General features: G+C 54.7%; 1 protein-coding gene across 3 annotated transcripts in view; it reads left to right on the top strand.

The window, feature by feature from the left end:
* CLCF1 (cardiotrophin like cytokine factor 1) overlaps nucleotides 1-13916 on the top strand; it is a 36536-nt gene extending 22620 nt beyond the window's left edge. Inside the window, exons 1-4 of one of the 3 annotated variants that reach the window (XM_043516870.1) lie at nucleotides 5737-6046; nucleotides 6137-6166; nucleotides 6305-6471; nucleotides 11952-13916. In XM_043516870.1, the coding sequence (XP_043372805.1) occupies nucleotides 5983-6046; nucleotides 6137-6166; nucleotides 6305-6471; nucleotides 11952-12455 (765 nt within the window). In that variant the 5' untranslated portion in view covers nucleotides 5737-5982 and the 3' untranslated portion in view covers nucleotides 12456-13916. Of the gene's footprint in view, nucleotides 1-5734; nucleotides 6047-6136; nucleotides 6472-11951 lie in introns of those variants that run through there. The other 2 variants (XM_043516869.1, XM_038406579.2) reach the window with 2 other exon arrangements.
* Nucleotides 13917-16539: the final 2623 nt, after the last annotated feature.

Below are 16539 nucleotides of genomic sequence, written 5' to 3'. Positions count from 1 at the left end.
CCCTGGTCTCTTCCAAAGACAGGTTCCCTCACCACACCAAGGGACATGGTCCCAAAGGTTGTATCATCTGCCTCCAAAATGTGCTCTGGCCAACAGCCTCAGCAGCACTGAAGCAGGATTCCTCACCACACATCCTCAGCCCCCAGAATCAGCCTCTAAGCTGCAGCTCTGATGGTGCAGTCAAGAGCTGCATACATCACATCTCCAGTCCTTTGTCCCTCCTCATTCCCTCTCTTCTGACTTTTTTTCTCCTCCTTCCACCATGCCTGGTGCATGATTACTTCCACTCTCTGAGTACTAGACATCATCTACAACTCGTATTCCATCCAGTTCTGCACCAGGCCACCTCCCCCTCTTCCCTCCCTCTTCAGGCACCTGTCTCACCAGAGTCTCCTGTTGGAAGAGCTGGATTCCCTTCTCAGGAAGTGAGCCATAGACATCCCGCAGATCATCAAGGGATATTCTGATCTCCAAGAAGAGCAATGATCTGAGACCCAACCTAGACCACAGAAACCTCAAGAGGTACATAAGGACAGTATGCGGCTCTTCTTCTCTCTGGCAAGGGGAACATGGAGGAGGACCTGCTCAGCAGGAGCTCTCGGGATCAACGTGAGCAGTCCTTGAAACCAGCCATGGCCAGAGCATTATTTCACAGATGGGATCACCTGGTAATAGACCTCTTCACATCTCAGCAATACACTAAATGCCAAGTGTACTGCTCAAGAGCACACAGGAACAACATCTCTCTCACACAGTTTCTGCTGGACTGGAGCCTCAATCTTCTCCACATCTTGGCTCCTCCTCCTCTGATCCCCAGAGTCATAAGGGAGAGCAGATTGGACAGAGCCAATGTTATATTAAGAGCCTTTTTCTGGCCTCATCAGCACTGTTGTCCAGATCGCATTGCAGATCGCTGACCAAGAAGTAACCTTATCTGCTTGCCTCTGTCCTCAGGCCTCCTGAATCAACTGCAAGGGAGGAGTCTGCATCCCAACCCACAGAGGCTCCCCTAGCAACGTGAAGGGTAGATGACCTGCTGACCAGTGTGGACTGTTTCGATTCTCGGAGGGCTCAAGCCATTCTCTTACAATCCAGGAAAGGGATCCATCCTCAAATGAAAACTATTGCCATCTGGCTGCAGGTAAAGGGCTCACTCCATCATGAACTGGGGTCCTTGCAGTCCTAGAGCATCTTCTACCCCCTAATTCCCAGGACTTCACCTCCCTATGGCACAGTATCTACTCATCATTTTTCTGTTAAAAACAAACCATCTTCTCTCCCAGAACAGTCTCCGTGTTCCTTAAGGGCATGGTAAATGCATTTTCCCCCCATGAGGAGCCCCCATCTTTATGGTCTTGTCCTAACAAAGCTGACGGGCCTTCCTTACAGAGCTCAGGTTCTGAGGCCCACTCCCCTCCCTGTGCTTCAGAACCTGAACTCCAGCCTGAGCCACCATGTCTACACAGCACTTTTTAGCACTGTAGTGCAAGCCCAAGTCTGTAGACCTGGGCTCTAAGACTTGCTGTCCTGCTTTTTTAAATGCAGTGTAGATGGACCCTCAGTGTTCAATGTGGGTCCCCAGTCTTCTAAAACAGGAAGGTAAAGAGACATAAAGGCAGAGTCAAGACCATGAGGTCCCACTCAGGATAGAGGGCAGTTGAAGGCAATCTACCTACCTTGCATGTTACTACGTAGGCAGAAGGAGAGAAAGGGTAGGGCACCAAACTAGGCAGCAGGACTCCTGGATTCTCGCCAAGCTCTGCCATTGTGTGACCTGGGGCAAGTCCCTTCCCCTTTGTGTGCCTATGTCCCCCTGTTTGTAAGAGGGGGCATAAATGATCCTGACTGGCTGACTCATGGGATTTCTGAAGCTACACTCCTTTCTAAAGAGGCCTCTCACATCCTCCATCCCTGCCCCTTGGGCTCTTGCGGTCTGGACAGTGCTGTTGAAAGGCAAAGTGTTGTTAAATGTGGAGTCTGGGGAGCAAGAGAGGGGCCCTGCTCTGGAGACAGCAGGCAGTAGAACAGCTGGAGTTGTTGAGGGCAATAAATCCTAGGAGCTGATGACCTTACCAAGAGTGACACGGCTGCACCACTCACAAAACAATGTTAGTGAGGAGGGTCTGCATCACCCCAGACTCCAGGATTGACAGAGCAGGGACCCTGTTAGCACTCCCATGGGAAAGAGAAGAGACCCCTGCTTAGGAGTAAAAAAGAAAAGGAGTACTTGTGGCACCTTAGAGACTAACAAATTTATTTGAGCATAATTTGAAGTGAGCTGTAGCTCACGAAAGCTTATGCTCAAATAAATTTGTTAGTCTCTAAGGTGCCACAAATACTCCTTTTCTTTTTTGCGAATACAGACTAACACGGCTGCTACTCTGAAACCTGCTTAGGAGTAGGAGTGGGACACAGCAGCCTGGCTGTTGGGAGTGGGCAGGATAATGGAGCCCTCTCTAGCCTCACTGAGTCCTTGGAAAGGCTTAACAATAAAGCTCCCTCTCTGGATCTTGTGTGGAATCCTGGGGTGCCTCTGAGATGTGTAAAGACAGAGCAGTTATCAGAGCAGGGGCACATCTAGCCTGGTATTCCATCTTTGACAGTGCTCCATATCACCTGCTTTTAAGGGAGCTTCAGGAAACCCCAGGGTGGGGAGTTATGGGATAACATGCCCACCAGTGTAGTCTCTAGCTCCCATTAGCTGGGGGTGGGCTTTGCCCTGTGGCAGGAGAGGTTTGGTCTCTCCCAAAGCTCTTGGCTATTTTGAATCATTGCTGTTCTAATTGGGTGTTCTCATTCTCCCTAGAAATGCACAACCTTTTTATGAATCCTGCTGAGCTCTTAGTTCCAGTAACACCTCACAGCAGGGAGTGCCACAGGCTAAGTGTGCATGGTGTGAAAAGCTGTTCCCTCTGTTCAAAAGTTGCTAAGAGGATCAGGGAATAGGAAGGAAGGGTTTACCACCGGCTGTGAAGAATAGACTACCTGAGAGAGTTGGATTTGGTTCTGTGATTTAAGAGGGAAGGCTGGGCTTGTGATTGCACCCATAGGCTGAAACCCATGAGAGGTGGTGGGTTCAATTCCTCACTCTGCCACAGACTTCCTGTGGGAGCATGGGCTTGGTAGGAAAGGGGACACTGAGCTACAAGCCCATTGTCTGATCCAATGTAAGAGGGAATGGGCATGGGGTACTGATCTAGGAGGCTTATTGCTCTGATCCAGCATGGCAGAGTGAGGGATGGGGACTAGACAAGCCCTGGTGTGATCTGGTACAGCCGCGGGTTGAGGGACAGCAGAGTAGATGGACACATTGGTCTCTCACAGTGTATCAGGGGTGGGGCAACGCCAGGCTAGCTGGGCCCTTTAGTCAGCTCTCCTGATGGTTCCCTGGCTGGTCAGCACCAAGGTAGGAGCACATGTCCTCCCCCACACACATATGCACAACACTAGGGAAGGTGCTGGCTGCAGCATTTGGGTCTGTGCCTCCCAGGCAGCTAAGCAGACTGGGCTCTTAAAGGGAAAGCGCAGTGACTGCACAGGCCAAGTGACCCAGGTGAGGGAACATGTGACACCTCGCTTTAATGGGCTGCCTGTTTCCTCCCCTGAATTGGGGCCAACTCCACTCTGGGCCCATGTTCCAGCACTCGCTCTGCCCTGCCAAACAGGCAGGGAAGGGCTGCCAGAAGGTTCACTGCAGGGGGCTGGGGGGTGGGAAGGAGAGGGAAGGGAAGGATGGGGGGAGGAGGGTGATGGGGAACAGGGGAGGGGCCAAGCGGGAGAGGAAACCAGGGAAGGAGGTGGGAGAGGAATGGTGCAGGGAGCAGAGGGTGAGGGGAGGCCAGAGAAGAAGGGAGGCTGTGAAAACAGAACCCCCTGGCAGGTGACTCCTTGACCTGGCTCTTGGCCTGGCCCTTGCTGTCTTGCCCCTCCCCACACTGGGTTAGAAATCTGTGGGCTCTGCCAACCCCAGCTCTGGAAAATAGCTCTGCAAGCGTGACACACTTTTTCAATTAAGAGTTGGCAGGAGTGCATTCCGGCCCCCAAGCTGCTGGCAGGGTGCAGAGGGGATGAAAGGGAGGTGAGGCAGCGGGGCAGGACGGAAGGGGCCTGTTTGCTGCCTGCCACCCCCAGCCTTCCCTGCCCTCACCCTTCACTCCCTCCAATTAGTTAAATTCCAGTTGCTGTTTTACAACATGTCCAGCATGTTTCTGTTGTTAATGTGTGGGGAGGCTGTGACATCAGAGAGGCCTCAGCCAGTCAGTATGGAGTTTACCATAACTCATTAGCAAGCTGCTAGCCTATTGATTGCTTTGCAGGGGCATTGGGGCAAGGAGAGATCTCATGCTATGAAGTCACTGCCTGATGTCATTTCCGATTCATTTGACTCTATTTCCATCACTCCCTGTTTAAAAGTACAGGGGCAAATTGCATGTCAGCACAGTCATGAGCCAGGGGTGTATGAGACTGTTGCCATCTGCTGGTCTGAATTGGAACTGTTCAGCTGTGTGTCATAGGCACTGTACTTCTAATAGCAAATGGAGATTCTCCATTAGCTCAGTGGCCGACACTTGGACTTCATCAGTAGGAGGATCCAAGTGCTATACCCACTGATGCTGTCATGTTGAGAGTAGCCATATTGTCCATGGAGTGCTGGCTGGTCCTGGCTTAGTTAAAATAACTGAGATGCAGCTGCCTCTGGGAGGATGCAGCAGCTGTTTATACAGGGATCCCTTGTTTGGTGCCAAGATGTAGCCACCTCTGGGTTGGGGCCCAGCAGCTGTATAAACAGGGATTACTCATGCAGTGCTGAGATGCAGCCTCCTCTAGAGTGGGGCTTGGAGCTGTTTATCAACTGTGATGCTGTCTAGGAGAGGCCATCTCCAGAAGAAGTACAAGAGGTGTAGGGAGGCAGAATGGAATTGCCCAGGTTGGGATTGGTCCAGGACACAGCGTGAACACCCTGAGTAAGGCAAAGTGCTGCGGGATGCTCTTTAATGAAGCATGCAAGTGGCCAGGGCCTGGGCTTTGTGTGTCATAGGTGATTCATTGCAGGTGAGAATCACCTTCCTGAGCAGGATTCACGCACCAGCACAAGTAATGGGCATGTCCCCTCCATGGCCAAGAGCCAGCAGCCTACGCAGGTGTGTCTCCCTTTACAGCTCCTTCCTGCCAAGCCCAGCGGAGCTGCAGTGAGACACTGGAACGCTGCATGGTTCTGGAGACTGAAATCACCATGCTCTTGAACCTCTAAGCCTACAAACCTTGACAGCTCCCTACGCCTTAAAGCCCCAAGAGCTCTAACCACCCTGAATCCCTGACAGCTGCTGAGCTCCCGATGGGCCCTGCAGCACCCACCACCCCACGTCTCCAATGGGCCCTGAGCCCACGTTTAGCTGAGCATTAAACCAAATCACACATTCTGAAGCAGTAAGAGAGGCCTTTACCTCCAGCTCTGAACCCTCTGTCCCACCCTTTCCCTTGGGGTTTGGGACCCAGCAGAGATATTCAAACCTGGACTGGGCAGGTGGCGGGGATTGGAGACAGCCAGGCACACCTGAAAAGGCCTTTTAGACTAGCTGGGCCTCGACTCCCTGACACCCATAGCATCTGCCTCTTGCTCCCAGCTCTTCCCTGAGTGCTCTACAGGCTTTATGGCTCATTTGAAACAGGTGTGTGAGACACCCATAAAAATACCTGGCTGAGCAGCTGGGGCTGGAGGCCATTCAAGGTGGCGGGGAGGAGATTGTGAGAGACATACATCCTGCTTCCCCGGGGTGCTGGGCTGGGGAACTGGCCTGGATGGCCCCAGAGAGTGCACCCCATCTGCCTCTCCTCTACCGCCAGCCAGAGCACTTTCAGACCCAACCTGAACACAGCCCTGGGCAGAACAATGGGGTGACAGCTCCAGAGACACATTCATGTCACAGCACCTCCTGCTGGAGAGGGTGGGACTAGGCAGCCATAGGTTCTTCCTCCTCCCCAATGTCACAGCAACCCCTGCTGGGAAGGATGGAGCTGGGTAGAGGAAGCACCACCCTCTCTCTAGGTTGACAGATTTCCACTCTATACGGCTAAATTCAGTGCCTTGCATAATGACAGGTTTGCGAGTAGCTGCTACTCTGAAACCTCTCTCTAGTGTCACAGTACCCCCTGCTGCGCAGGGCAGGTCTGGGCAGTCACAGGGCTCCTCCTCTTCCCCAATGTCCCAGCGCCCCCTGCTGGGGCGGGCGGGGCTCAACAGAGGTAGGCTCTGCCCTGGCCTGTGTCAAAGAGCCCCCTGAGCTGGTCATTGTGTTCGCTGCAGGAGATTCTTGGGGGATCTTTGCCTTCCTGTGCGCCGCACTCTGGAACCTGCCCGCGGTCCCCGCCCTGAACAGCACAGACGAGGTGGGCGCCGGCCAGTCCATCCAGAAGACCTACGACCTCACCAGGTATCTGGAACACCAGCTGCGCACGCTCGCCGGCACCTATGTGAGTACAGGGAGGGCTATGGAGCAGGGCACAGCCCTGTGACCCCATCTCCCCTTTCCTCACCCATCCCTGCCTGTCCTCAGCTCTCCCGCTCATTTCTCCTGCCCCTTTCTCACACCCATGCCTCCTGGGCACTCTCTCTCCTCCTCCCACCCCCAACTTAGATGTCTCCCCAGAGGGGTGAGGGAGGATTGATTCCTTTCTGTCCTCCTTGGGGGGTCTTGGTAAATGACAGGCTCCCAAAAGTGATTCTCCCACCGCAGGGGAACTGGGGGGGTTGTAACTCAATCTCCCCCCCACCCCACCCCGTGGCACACAAGGGAGCAGGGATGACAAATGGCTGAGGCATGTTCTGTTACAGGATCCGGCTCTGCATCATACTGATGTGGTCTGGGGGTTGAGTCAGAAGGCAGCTCTTGGAGTGGAGGAAGGAGCTGCAAATCCTCTGCCTCTCCCTGATTGGGGGTCTCTGTCCCTCCTCCCCAGCCCCCTCTCTATTCTGGGCTCAGTTCTCCACACACACAGACCCCCACCGACATCCCCTTTTGGGGAGCTGGGGCTCCCACTCTCCCTGTCTGCACCCACCTGCCCCTGCACTGTCATACATATCTCCGAGCTTACACCCTCCCCGCTGTGTGGCTCTAGCCCTGGCAGGATGCCCTGCATCATGCCCCCTCCCTGTCCTGGGGCACCGGGGGAGTCTCCCACTGTTTACACTCTGTTGTGCTGTCTCTCCATGGGGTGAGGTGAGGCCCGTGTGTCAGAACTCGCCTGGGAGACGCCCCAGCTGGGCCACGCTCCACCACGCACAGAACAGGCACCCAACCATGGCAACGGGGGACACCGCCCGCACCAGACCCACGGGCCTATCAAGCCTGGTATCCCTCTCTGCCCCGCTCTGGCAGGCCAGACCCACAAGCCCATCCAATCTGTATCTCCTTCCTCCATGCTGGGCCAAATCAGATCCTTGGGCCTGTCAAGCCTTGTATCCCTACCACACTGGATCAGACTTATAGGCCCTTCTAGCCTCATCTCCCTGGCAATGCCCAATGCCAAAACTTCCCATGGATATTGTCCACCCTGACCTGTAGATTTCCCTTTCCTCTCTAGAGTTTTGTGGCAATGGGTTATAAGAAGCCCTGGGTAACTATAGGCCAGTTATCCTGACACCAATCCCAGCCAAAATCATGGAAAGGCTTAAATGGGATACAACAAAGAATTAAAGGGTGGTACCATGATGAATGCCAGGGAGCTGTGTTTTGGAAAATAGAGCTTGTCAGACAAACCTGATATCCTGTTTTTTGTTGCAATCACAAATTTGATAAATGAAGATAACTGTGCTGCTGTAACATACGTTGGTATCTGTAAGGCATTTGGCTTATTCCCGCAGGATAATCTGATTAAACAGTACTGTGCAGAATCAGCCTAGCCCATATTAAATGGATTAGAAACTGGCTAACTGATAGAGCTGAAAAATTAATTATAACTGGGGAATCCTCATCCAATAGGGGTGTTTCTGTTGGGGCCCTGCAGGGATCCCCTCTTGGCCCAAAGCCATTCAATGTTTTTATCATTGATCTGGAAGAATATACAAAATCACTGGTAATAAAGTTAGCACATAACACCAAAATTGGCAGTGGTAAATTCTGATGGTGACAGGTTAGTTGGACAGATTGATTTGGATTGCTTGGTAAACTGGGCCCGTGTGAACAAGGTGTGTTTTAACAGAGTCAAATGCAAGAACATACATTCTTTGTTCCTAGATGTCAGTCATGCATACTGGAGGAGGGACTGTGTCTTGGAATGAAAAGGACTAGGGGGTCATGGTAGATAACCAAACAAACATGAGTTCCCAGTACAATGCTATAGCTCATGTGATCCTTGGATGCACAAGCAGGGGAATGTCCAGTGGGAGCAGGGAAGTGGTGTTACCTCTGTATGTGGCATTAGTGAGGCCATTACAGGAACAGCGTGTCTGGTTCTGGTGACCATATCAGAAAAACTGGACGGGGTTCAGGAAAGAGCGACAAGAATGAGGCGAACTCTGGGAAAGTCTGCGTAATGGTATTTATCTACTGGGTTTGTTTAACCCTGGTCAGTAAGTACCTAGATGGGAAGATGATACTGATGGGGGAGGGCTCTTTAAACTAGCAAAGGCAGAAGTCGGCAACGCTCAAACTGGGAACGAGGCGCAACCCTTTCAGAGGTTCTGTGAATACTATTGGCAATTGCACAGTAAGTCTCACTCAGCAGCACTTTCGTTTTTTATTCCAAATTCTTCACACATTTTTCTCAAAAATGTTTGGGTTGGAAAATGTTCGATTTCCCCCTCCTCCTTTCATTGTGTTTCCATTTTGACATAGAAAATGCAGGTGAGCGAGGAAAACCTTTAAAAACCCAACCTCAAATGTTCATGCGGGGGGGGGGGGGGTTAATGAAAAATGGAAAATTTTGAAAAAATGAACATTAGAGGGTGAAAATATCCATATCTGGGATGAAAAGCCATTTTTGGACACTGATACAATTGTTCAGTAGGTCACCACCAGACTCTAAGCAATGTGCCATCCTTTGGGGAAGCTTCCCATAGGGCATAGCGAGCAGGTTCCTCTCCCTGGATTCTTTCTTGTCACAGTGGGGCTCTTTCTAAAGGATCTGCTCTAGTGCAGCAGTTCTGGGCTGGAGACAGGAATCCCCGAGGATGGCTCTATGGCCTGGGTTATGCAAGAAATCCAACTCGATGATCTCAGTGGCCCCTTCTGGCCTTAAGTCTAGGGCTGTTTGAGTTCTCCAGTGGCTAATCCAACCCAGCAGCCCCAGTGTAGGACCCGATCCCATGACATCCCTTATCAGCTGCCTGCACCCTGGAGGTGTCCTTGGCCTTTGCTAAAGCTCCCCTTTCTTCTAGGGTTGGGGGGCACTCAGCAGGGGCAAACCCGGCTTGTGTGTCTGTTTCACCTCTCTCCTTCTGGTCACATGTGTGAGGCATGCTCCCTGCTCTCATGTTCACATGTCAGTGCATGTTAGTGCTCTTCAGTCTCTGCTTTCCCTCCAGCTCACTCTGTGTCTGCCCCCCTCAACACACCTCTGTGTATGTCTCCCCCTTTGCTCCCATCACCTCCCCCATCCCAGGGTGCTCACCTTGTCTCTGCGCCCCCACCAGCTTCCGCGTAGGCTTGCGCAAGGGATGGGGAGAGACGTCTCCATTCGCCTCCGGGCAACACTGAGGAAATTAATTCATCTCCGGAGCTTGTCAGATTGTTCAGGTGCCCGTGCCGCCCCACCCGCAGCGGTGACACACCTCCCTTCCGCTCCCTGATTCTCCCTGAATGCCTGCTAGGGCTCCCCTGCTGCGGGGGCTGCTCCCCATGCCATCCTGGGGGACGGGGAATCCCTGGGTGTGGGGAGGCAGGAGGATAGCAGTTTGGAGAATAGGTATGGGAATTGGCATGTGTGGAGGCATGTTAGCACGCATGTGTGAGAGAGCGAGCATGTGTGTTGAGGGTGAAAATGGGCATGTGTGTCACTATGTGTGTGGGGGTGTGCCTGTGTGTGGGGCTGTATGTGTGACAGCATGTGTGTGTGGCTGTGCATGTCGGTATGTGTTGGTGTATGTCAGTGTGTGTGGTGTGTCAGTATGTGTGTGGGTGTGCTGTGTGTATGGGGGTGAGTGGGGGCATGCGTGTGTGTCACTGTGCAGATGTGGGAGTGAGAATACGCAGGTATGCAGGATGAGTATGTGTGGGATGTATGTGTGAGAGACACTGGGCATGCATGTTGGAGTGTTTGTCACTGCATATGTGTATGGAGTGTGGAAGTACCTGAGAGTGAGAATGTGCACTCATGTGAAATGTACATGTGAGAATGAGTATGTGGAGGTCAGCGTGTGTCTGTGTGGGGTGGGGGGGTCAGCGTATGGGGCGAGGAGGGTCAGCATGTGTCTGCCTGGGGTGAGGGGGGTCAGTGTGTGTTTGCATGAGGTGGGGGGTCAGTGTGGGTCTGCGTAGGTTGAGGGTGGGAGTCAGCATGTGTCTGCATGGGGTGAGGGGGGTCAGCATCTGTTTGTGTATGGGGGGGGTCAGCGTGTGTCTGGGGCATGGTGTTCAGCATTTCTGTGAGGAGTTAGTGTGTGTCTGCGTGGGGGGAGGAGGGGGATCAGTGTGAGTCCATGTGGGGGGGTGCTGGGGCTGACTAGTTTCCCCAGCCTGGCATTGTTCTCCATCCTGTGCAATGGCCCAGGCGGTGAACATGCCCCTTGCCCCCTCTTTCACTGTCTGGGGGGGAAAGGGGGCATACCTGGACCCCCCTCTCCAGTGCACTCCGATGGCCTTGGTTCACCTCCACTTCCCCACTCAGCCGCCCATAAATTACCTCATCCCTGGGGCCGACAGCCGGTTCCTCCTGCCGCTTCCCAGCCCTGTCATTAGGGCCTCACCTGCGAGACAGAGCCCCCCCTTCCCTCTATCATCCCTGGAGGAATTCTTGAGAGCAGCCCGCCATGCTCTGAAGTGTCCTCGCCCGCGCCAGGGGGCACAGGAAATTCCACAGCTCATGACGGGGCAGAGGCAGCCCTTCCCAGGGGCCACAGTCCCCAAGACTTACTACCCACAAGGCCCAGCAGTGCTTCCCCCGCCTCATGGCATTTTGGTGCCAGTGTTCCCTCTCCAGCCCCCATTATCTCCTCCCCTGCCCCCCACAGGGATTCCCTGACTCCATGCCCCTGCCTTGGTTGGCAATACTCTCTGGCTGTGGGGCTGAGGGGCTCTGGTCCCACAGACCTTTATCCCTCCTCCCACATCCTCTTTCATGCAGGGACTGGCACTGGGCCCTTTGGTGCATGGGCCAAAGCCTGTTATGGTATTCACTCCAGAGCCACAGCCCACTGAGACCCCAGCCTCCTGTCCCCTGCACCTGGCCAGGGACAGGCCCCCCGTGTCTGTTCTCACCGTGGGCACCCACTTGGCAGCCAGTTATGCCGGGAGAAGAAGCCATGCCCTCCTGGGCTAGAAGCCACCAGCTGAGGGGTTTAGGGAGCCCATGGACTTGGGAGAGAGGTCGAGTCAGACCTACTCACCATGTACTCCTCCAGGCAGCACTCCATCCCGAAGCTGCAGGGCCAGGGCTAACGGCCACACGTGCCCCCGGTCGCTCCCAGCCTCACCCAGCTGCACTATGCCCCGTGACTGAGGGTCTCCTTCCAGCAATGGACAGGGCTGAGCTCTTGAGTATCACTGGCCCCTTCCAGTGCCTCCCCTTTACCCCCACCCTCTCCCAAGAGGGATTTGTTCCCATGCCTCCTCTGCTGGACGTCTCCTTGGGGCCACTTAGGATGGCCAAGTGGCAGCTGGGGTGTCCCCTTGCTGATCCCCTCGGAGTCTCTGGCCGTCCTCGGGTCAGCCTGACCCCAGCAGGAGTGTCCGAGGGTCGCATTGGGTTCTGTCTGGGTGAATCTAACGACCTCTCTCCCCTCTCACCCGCTGCAGCTGAATTACCTTGGCCCCCCCTTCAATGAGCCAGACTTCAACCCTCCCCGGATGACCAGGGCCGAGATGGTGCCTAGTGCCACTGTAGACTTTGAGTTGTGGCGCAGCCTGAATGACAATGCCCGGCTGGCAGCCAATTACCGGGCCTACACGCACCTGCTGTGCTACCTGCGCGGCATGGATGGGCAGGTGGCCAAGGCCGAGCTGCGCAAGAACCTGGGCCACTTCTGCACCAGCCTGCAGGGCCTGGTGGTGAGCATTGCCAGCGTCATGTCCTCGCTGGGCTACCCACTGCCCAGCCCGCTGGGCAGCGCCGACCCCACCTGGGCCCAGGGGCCAGGTGCCACTAGCCCCCACAACGACTTCCTCAAGAAGATGGATGACTTCTGGCTGCTCAAGGAGCTGCAGACTTGGCTGTGGCGCTCCGCCAAGGACTTCAACCGCCTCAAGAAGAAGGTGCCGCCCGCCGCCCTCGTGCTGCGCCTCGAGGCGCGGGGTTTCTGACCCTTGCCCCCCACACACCATCACCATGCTGTGCCTCGAGGTGCGGGGCATCTGCCCCCTCCCACTCCACTCCCACTCCAGTCATCATGCTGTGCCTCAAGATAAGGGGCTGCTGACTTTCACCTCCCCTCAGATCTTCCAAACCCAGGCCCCACTGTGCCTCCCACCCCTTACCCCTCTCCCTCCCTTCCATGGTTCCCAGCCTCCTTCCCATCTGTGATGCCATGCCGCACGGCCTCATCCTCCCCCCCCCTTTTCCTTATTCTCCAGCAAGGGACCTATTTGCTTTCCAAAACAGGGAAATAACCCTCCTTCCCCCAGTACAGCCCAGAGCAGCAATAAGCCCCACCCCCAGATGTGGACAGCAATAAACCCCCTCCCCTTTCACCCAGAGCAACAATAAACCCCACCCCCATGTGCTCCGGGCAGCGGTCAGCACTGTCCATTTACCATGGGCAGCCCTAAGCCTTGTCTGGCTTTGTCTCTCGCTGCGTCATACTCTGTACCTCTGGTTTGATCCAATTCTTCCTCCGCATCCCCCTCCCCTGCTGCAATCCCCCACCCCTTCTCTCATGCACAGAGACCTGGACTCATCCAGCCTTTCCTCAGGTTCAGAGCCCCTGACACTGGCCTGCAGCCTGGCCTCCATGTCTCCTTGGGTGCTTCCAGCTCTGCGCTCCATGCATCACTTCCCTCATGGCTGGGGGCAGGAGCTGAGATGGGCAATGCCACCAGCGCCAGCCCTTCGGTCACGCCTGCAAATGGGGCAATCTCACCCCATGACACCGCAGCATCGTGGGGCAAGAGGGACTAGAAATAGGAAGGATCAGGGTGTGAAACAGGAAAGTCTGGGGATCTAAAACAGGAAGGGGGAGGGGGAATGAAACAGAAAAAATTGAGGTCCAAAACTGGAAGGGGCAGATGTTGAACCAGGAAAGGTTGGGGTCCAAACCAGGAAGGGGCGGGATTTGGAAGAGGAAAGGTTGGGGTCCAAAATAGGGGCAGGGTTTGAAAGCAGACCTCTGGAGCTTCTCCAATTGCAATGCTGATGCATCTTTTGGCCCCACCTCCTGACAAAACACCCATGAGGACCAGGAAAGCAGGGGAGCTAAACCAAGAAGGGGTGGGGCAATATCCCTTTGCCCTCTCATGCCATGACACATGCAGCATTTCCTTAAAGTTTACATTGTCGCAGACGTAGCATTTGGGCAGTTGTGGGGGCTCTTTACCTGACGTAGGCCCTGCTGCCCACCCCCCTGCCCATGCTCCAGGTGTGGGATCAGGGTTAAGGGCCTGTGACCCTGCCCTTCTTCCCCCCACACACACACATTCCCCCACCGGGTTGTGTTTTTCTTGGTTTGTCTATATTAATATTTATTTATTTGGAAATATTATTTATTAGATGGTATTTATTGCAGAATTTTTATTCTTGTATTAACAAATAAAAGGCTTCCTCCATGAGCTTGGCTCACTGGCATCTTGGGTTGGGACTGGCTGAGAGCTCACTGGGCTGCTAGAATTCACTGCACCCCAATCAGCTGCCCCAGATTTCTACCACTAACTGTCTGCCACCCTAGATCCCTAACCCAAGTAAATACAACCCCAATCCACCCCACCCCATCTGTCCCCCAGGTCCCTGCCCCGATCCAGATCCTGATCTGCCCTCGCCCCGGTGCCATGTGCTATGTCACACACATTCTCCTGGAAGGTTGGCTATCATGAGGCTTTGGGGTAGAGAGGGGGGTTTCCTGGCAGGAAGGGAAAGAAATAGGTACCAGAGGGGTGTTACCTGAAGGGTCAAGGAGAACTGGGCAGGGAAGGAGAGCATGCGGGAGGGGGAAGAGCGACAACATGGCTGGGGCACTAGGGTTGGGGAAAGAGAAAGTGACAGGGTGGGGGTGGGGAGACTGCTCGTTAGCATGGAACAGTAATGGGGGGAGTGGCCCTGAGATGGATGCGGGGGTGAGGCTGGATGGGAAGGTGAGTTCCAGGCCCCTTTGCCCATCCTGGCAGCTCCTACCTGTACAACATGACGTGTCTGTCGGGGAACGAGCCCTCCCCACCTCTGTGCAGGCTTCTTATGTCCAAGGGGGAAACCGAGGAACAGGGAGGACATAGGGCTCTGTCACAGCCAATTAAAAGCAAAGAATGGAACCCAGGTGTGCTAGCTATTACCCCACCCCACTTCACCTCACCCCACCCTACCCTTGCTCTGCAGTTCTACCCACTAGACTCCACTCCTACACTTCATAATTAAAATGTCGTGGTTGGGGGAGCTGACCCTGCTGCACCTGCTCTGAGGATAAATGGGAGGTTCAGGCCCATCTGGCATCTCCTACCAGTGCAGAGCTCACCAAAGAGTTCAATATGGCAGGCATTATGGGGTCAAAACACTGGCTAGCCCCCTAACTCCCTGCTTCTGGACCTAATCTAGCCAGCCCCTACACACCCATCCATCTAGGCATCCACCCACCCATGTATACATCCCTCCATCCATCCATCCATCCATCCTCCAATACACCTCTCCATCCAACCCCATACACACTCCTCCATCCCCCAATACACCCCTCCATCCATCCCCATATACACCCCTCCACCCATCCATCCCCCTATACACTCCTCCACCATCCCCATATACACCTCTCCATCCATCCTCCAATACACCTCTCCATCCACCCATCCTCCAATACACCCATCCATCCACACCCCCGCCCCCTGTCACTTTCATGAGTACAAAATCATAGTTCTTGCTCATTTTCACTTTAGTTAGTGTCTGGGGCAGGTCCCCAGCCTCTCCCCTTCTCGCTGGCTGGGTTTGCTCTGCATGTGGAGCCCCAGAAGCGCCTTCATGACCTTCCGTGCCTAATAAATTCACCCAGCAACTGCAGCTAATCAATGGGGAGGAGGCCCTAAATATAGCTGGGGGGGAGGGAGGAATGCAGCACATACACACACTGCAGTCTGGCAGAATCCACACCTGGTGCAGGGAGCCCAGGGCTAGGCTAGCAGGGGCTGCGGGTCAGGGTTGAGGGGCCAGCAGAGCTGGGTGTGTGTGTATGTGGGCTGTTCATGGCCACTGCCTTCTCGGCGTGGCTAACATACTTCTCTTGGTCAGCGATGGGCTCATAATGGGGCCTCCAGCCTGGCACCCTGGGCATGCCCCTGGAAGGGGAGAAGGCGGAGAGGCACTGGGATCTCAGACCGCTGTGAAGGCTGGGGACAGCAGGGAGTCCTGGCTGAGCTGGGTGACCCTCACACGACTCCCCCGGGAGTTTCTGTCTCTCTGTCTCAGCCCCTCCCTGCCCCATGTGGGTGCGGGGCAGGGGGCTGCAGGTTGGGATTGAGGGACATCAGCAGAGCTGGGCAGGGGGAAGGACCAGGGGGATGGTGGTGACTCAGTGCCATGTTGGATGCCTCATGCCCAACAGAGGCAGGCTGGGGCTGGGGTCGGTGCCCCCTGCTTCCTCCCTTTGTCTCCCTGGAGCCAGGGCTCCCGGAATCTGACTGACTCAGCCCCAATTCCCTCCCCGTTCCTGGCAGGGGACAAAGCCGAGGCTGCCCTGGGTCAGGGATGGGGGTGGGGGGAAGGCCAAGATCCCAAGTGAGTCACTCTCTGATCCCCAGACCATGAGCTCTGCACAGCCCTGAAGCTAAGCAGGCTTGGGGTTGGTTAACCCTAGGAAGGGAGACCACTCAGTTTCTGTGGTATCAGAACCTGGGTCCCATTCTCCCACCCCTTCTGGTGCATCCATTCTGCCTCCTTCCGTTGGCTGTGCTCATTCACCATCGCTTTGGGTCCTAAAATAATCTGCAGGTGTAGAACAGAGCTGAGCTCCTCCCCAGAGGTAGCTGCATCTCAGCACTGGGTGGGAAGCAGTATAAACTGTATATGCACTGTATAAACAGCCTCTGTGACCCATCCCACAGATGGCTGCATCTTAGTGATGGGCAAAAGATCCCTGTATAAACAGTTCTTGCACCTCTCCCCAGCAGGGCCTGCATCTCAGCACTGGGTGGGAAGCAGCAGAGAGATGAGAACTAGGATGGTTTCACACAGTGAAATCTGGTTCTTCAGGGCAGGGCT

Source organism: Dermochelys coriacea, chromosome 6 (genome assembly GCF_009764565.3).
Source record: "Dermochelys coriacea isolate rDerCor1 chromosome 6, rDerCor1.pri.v4, whole genome shotgun sequence".
NCBI classification, from domain to species: Eukaryota; Metazoa; Chordata; order Testudines; family Dermochelyidae; genus Dermochelys; species Dermochelys coriacea.
The sequence above is the reverse complement of the archived record's forward strand: the minus strand, read 5'-3'. Positions and strand labels throughout refer to the sequence as shown.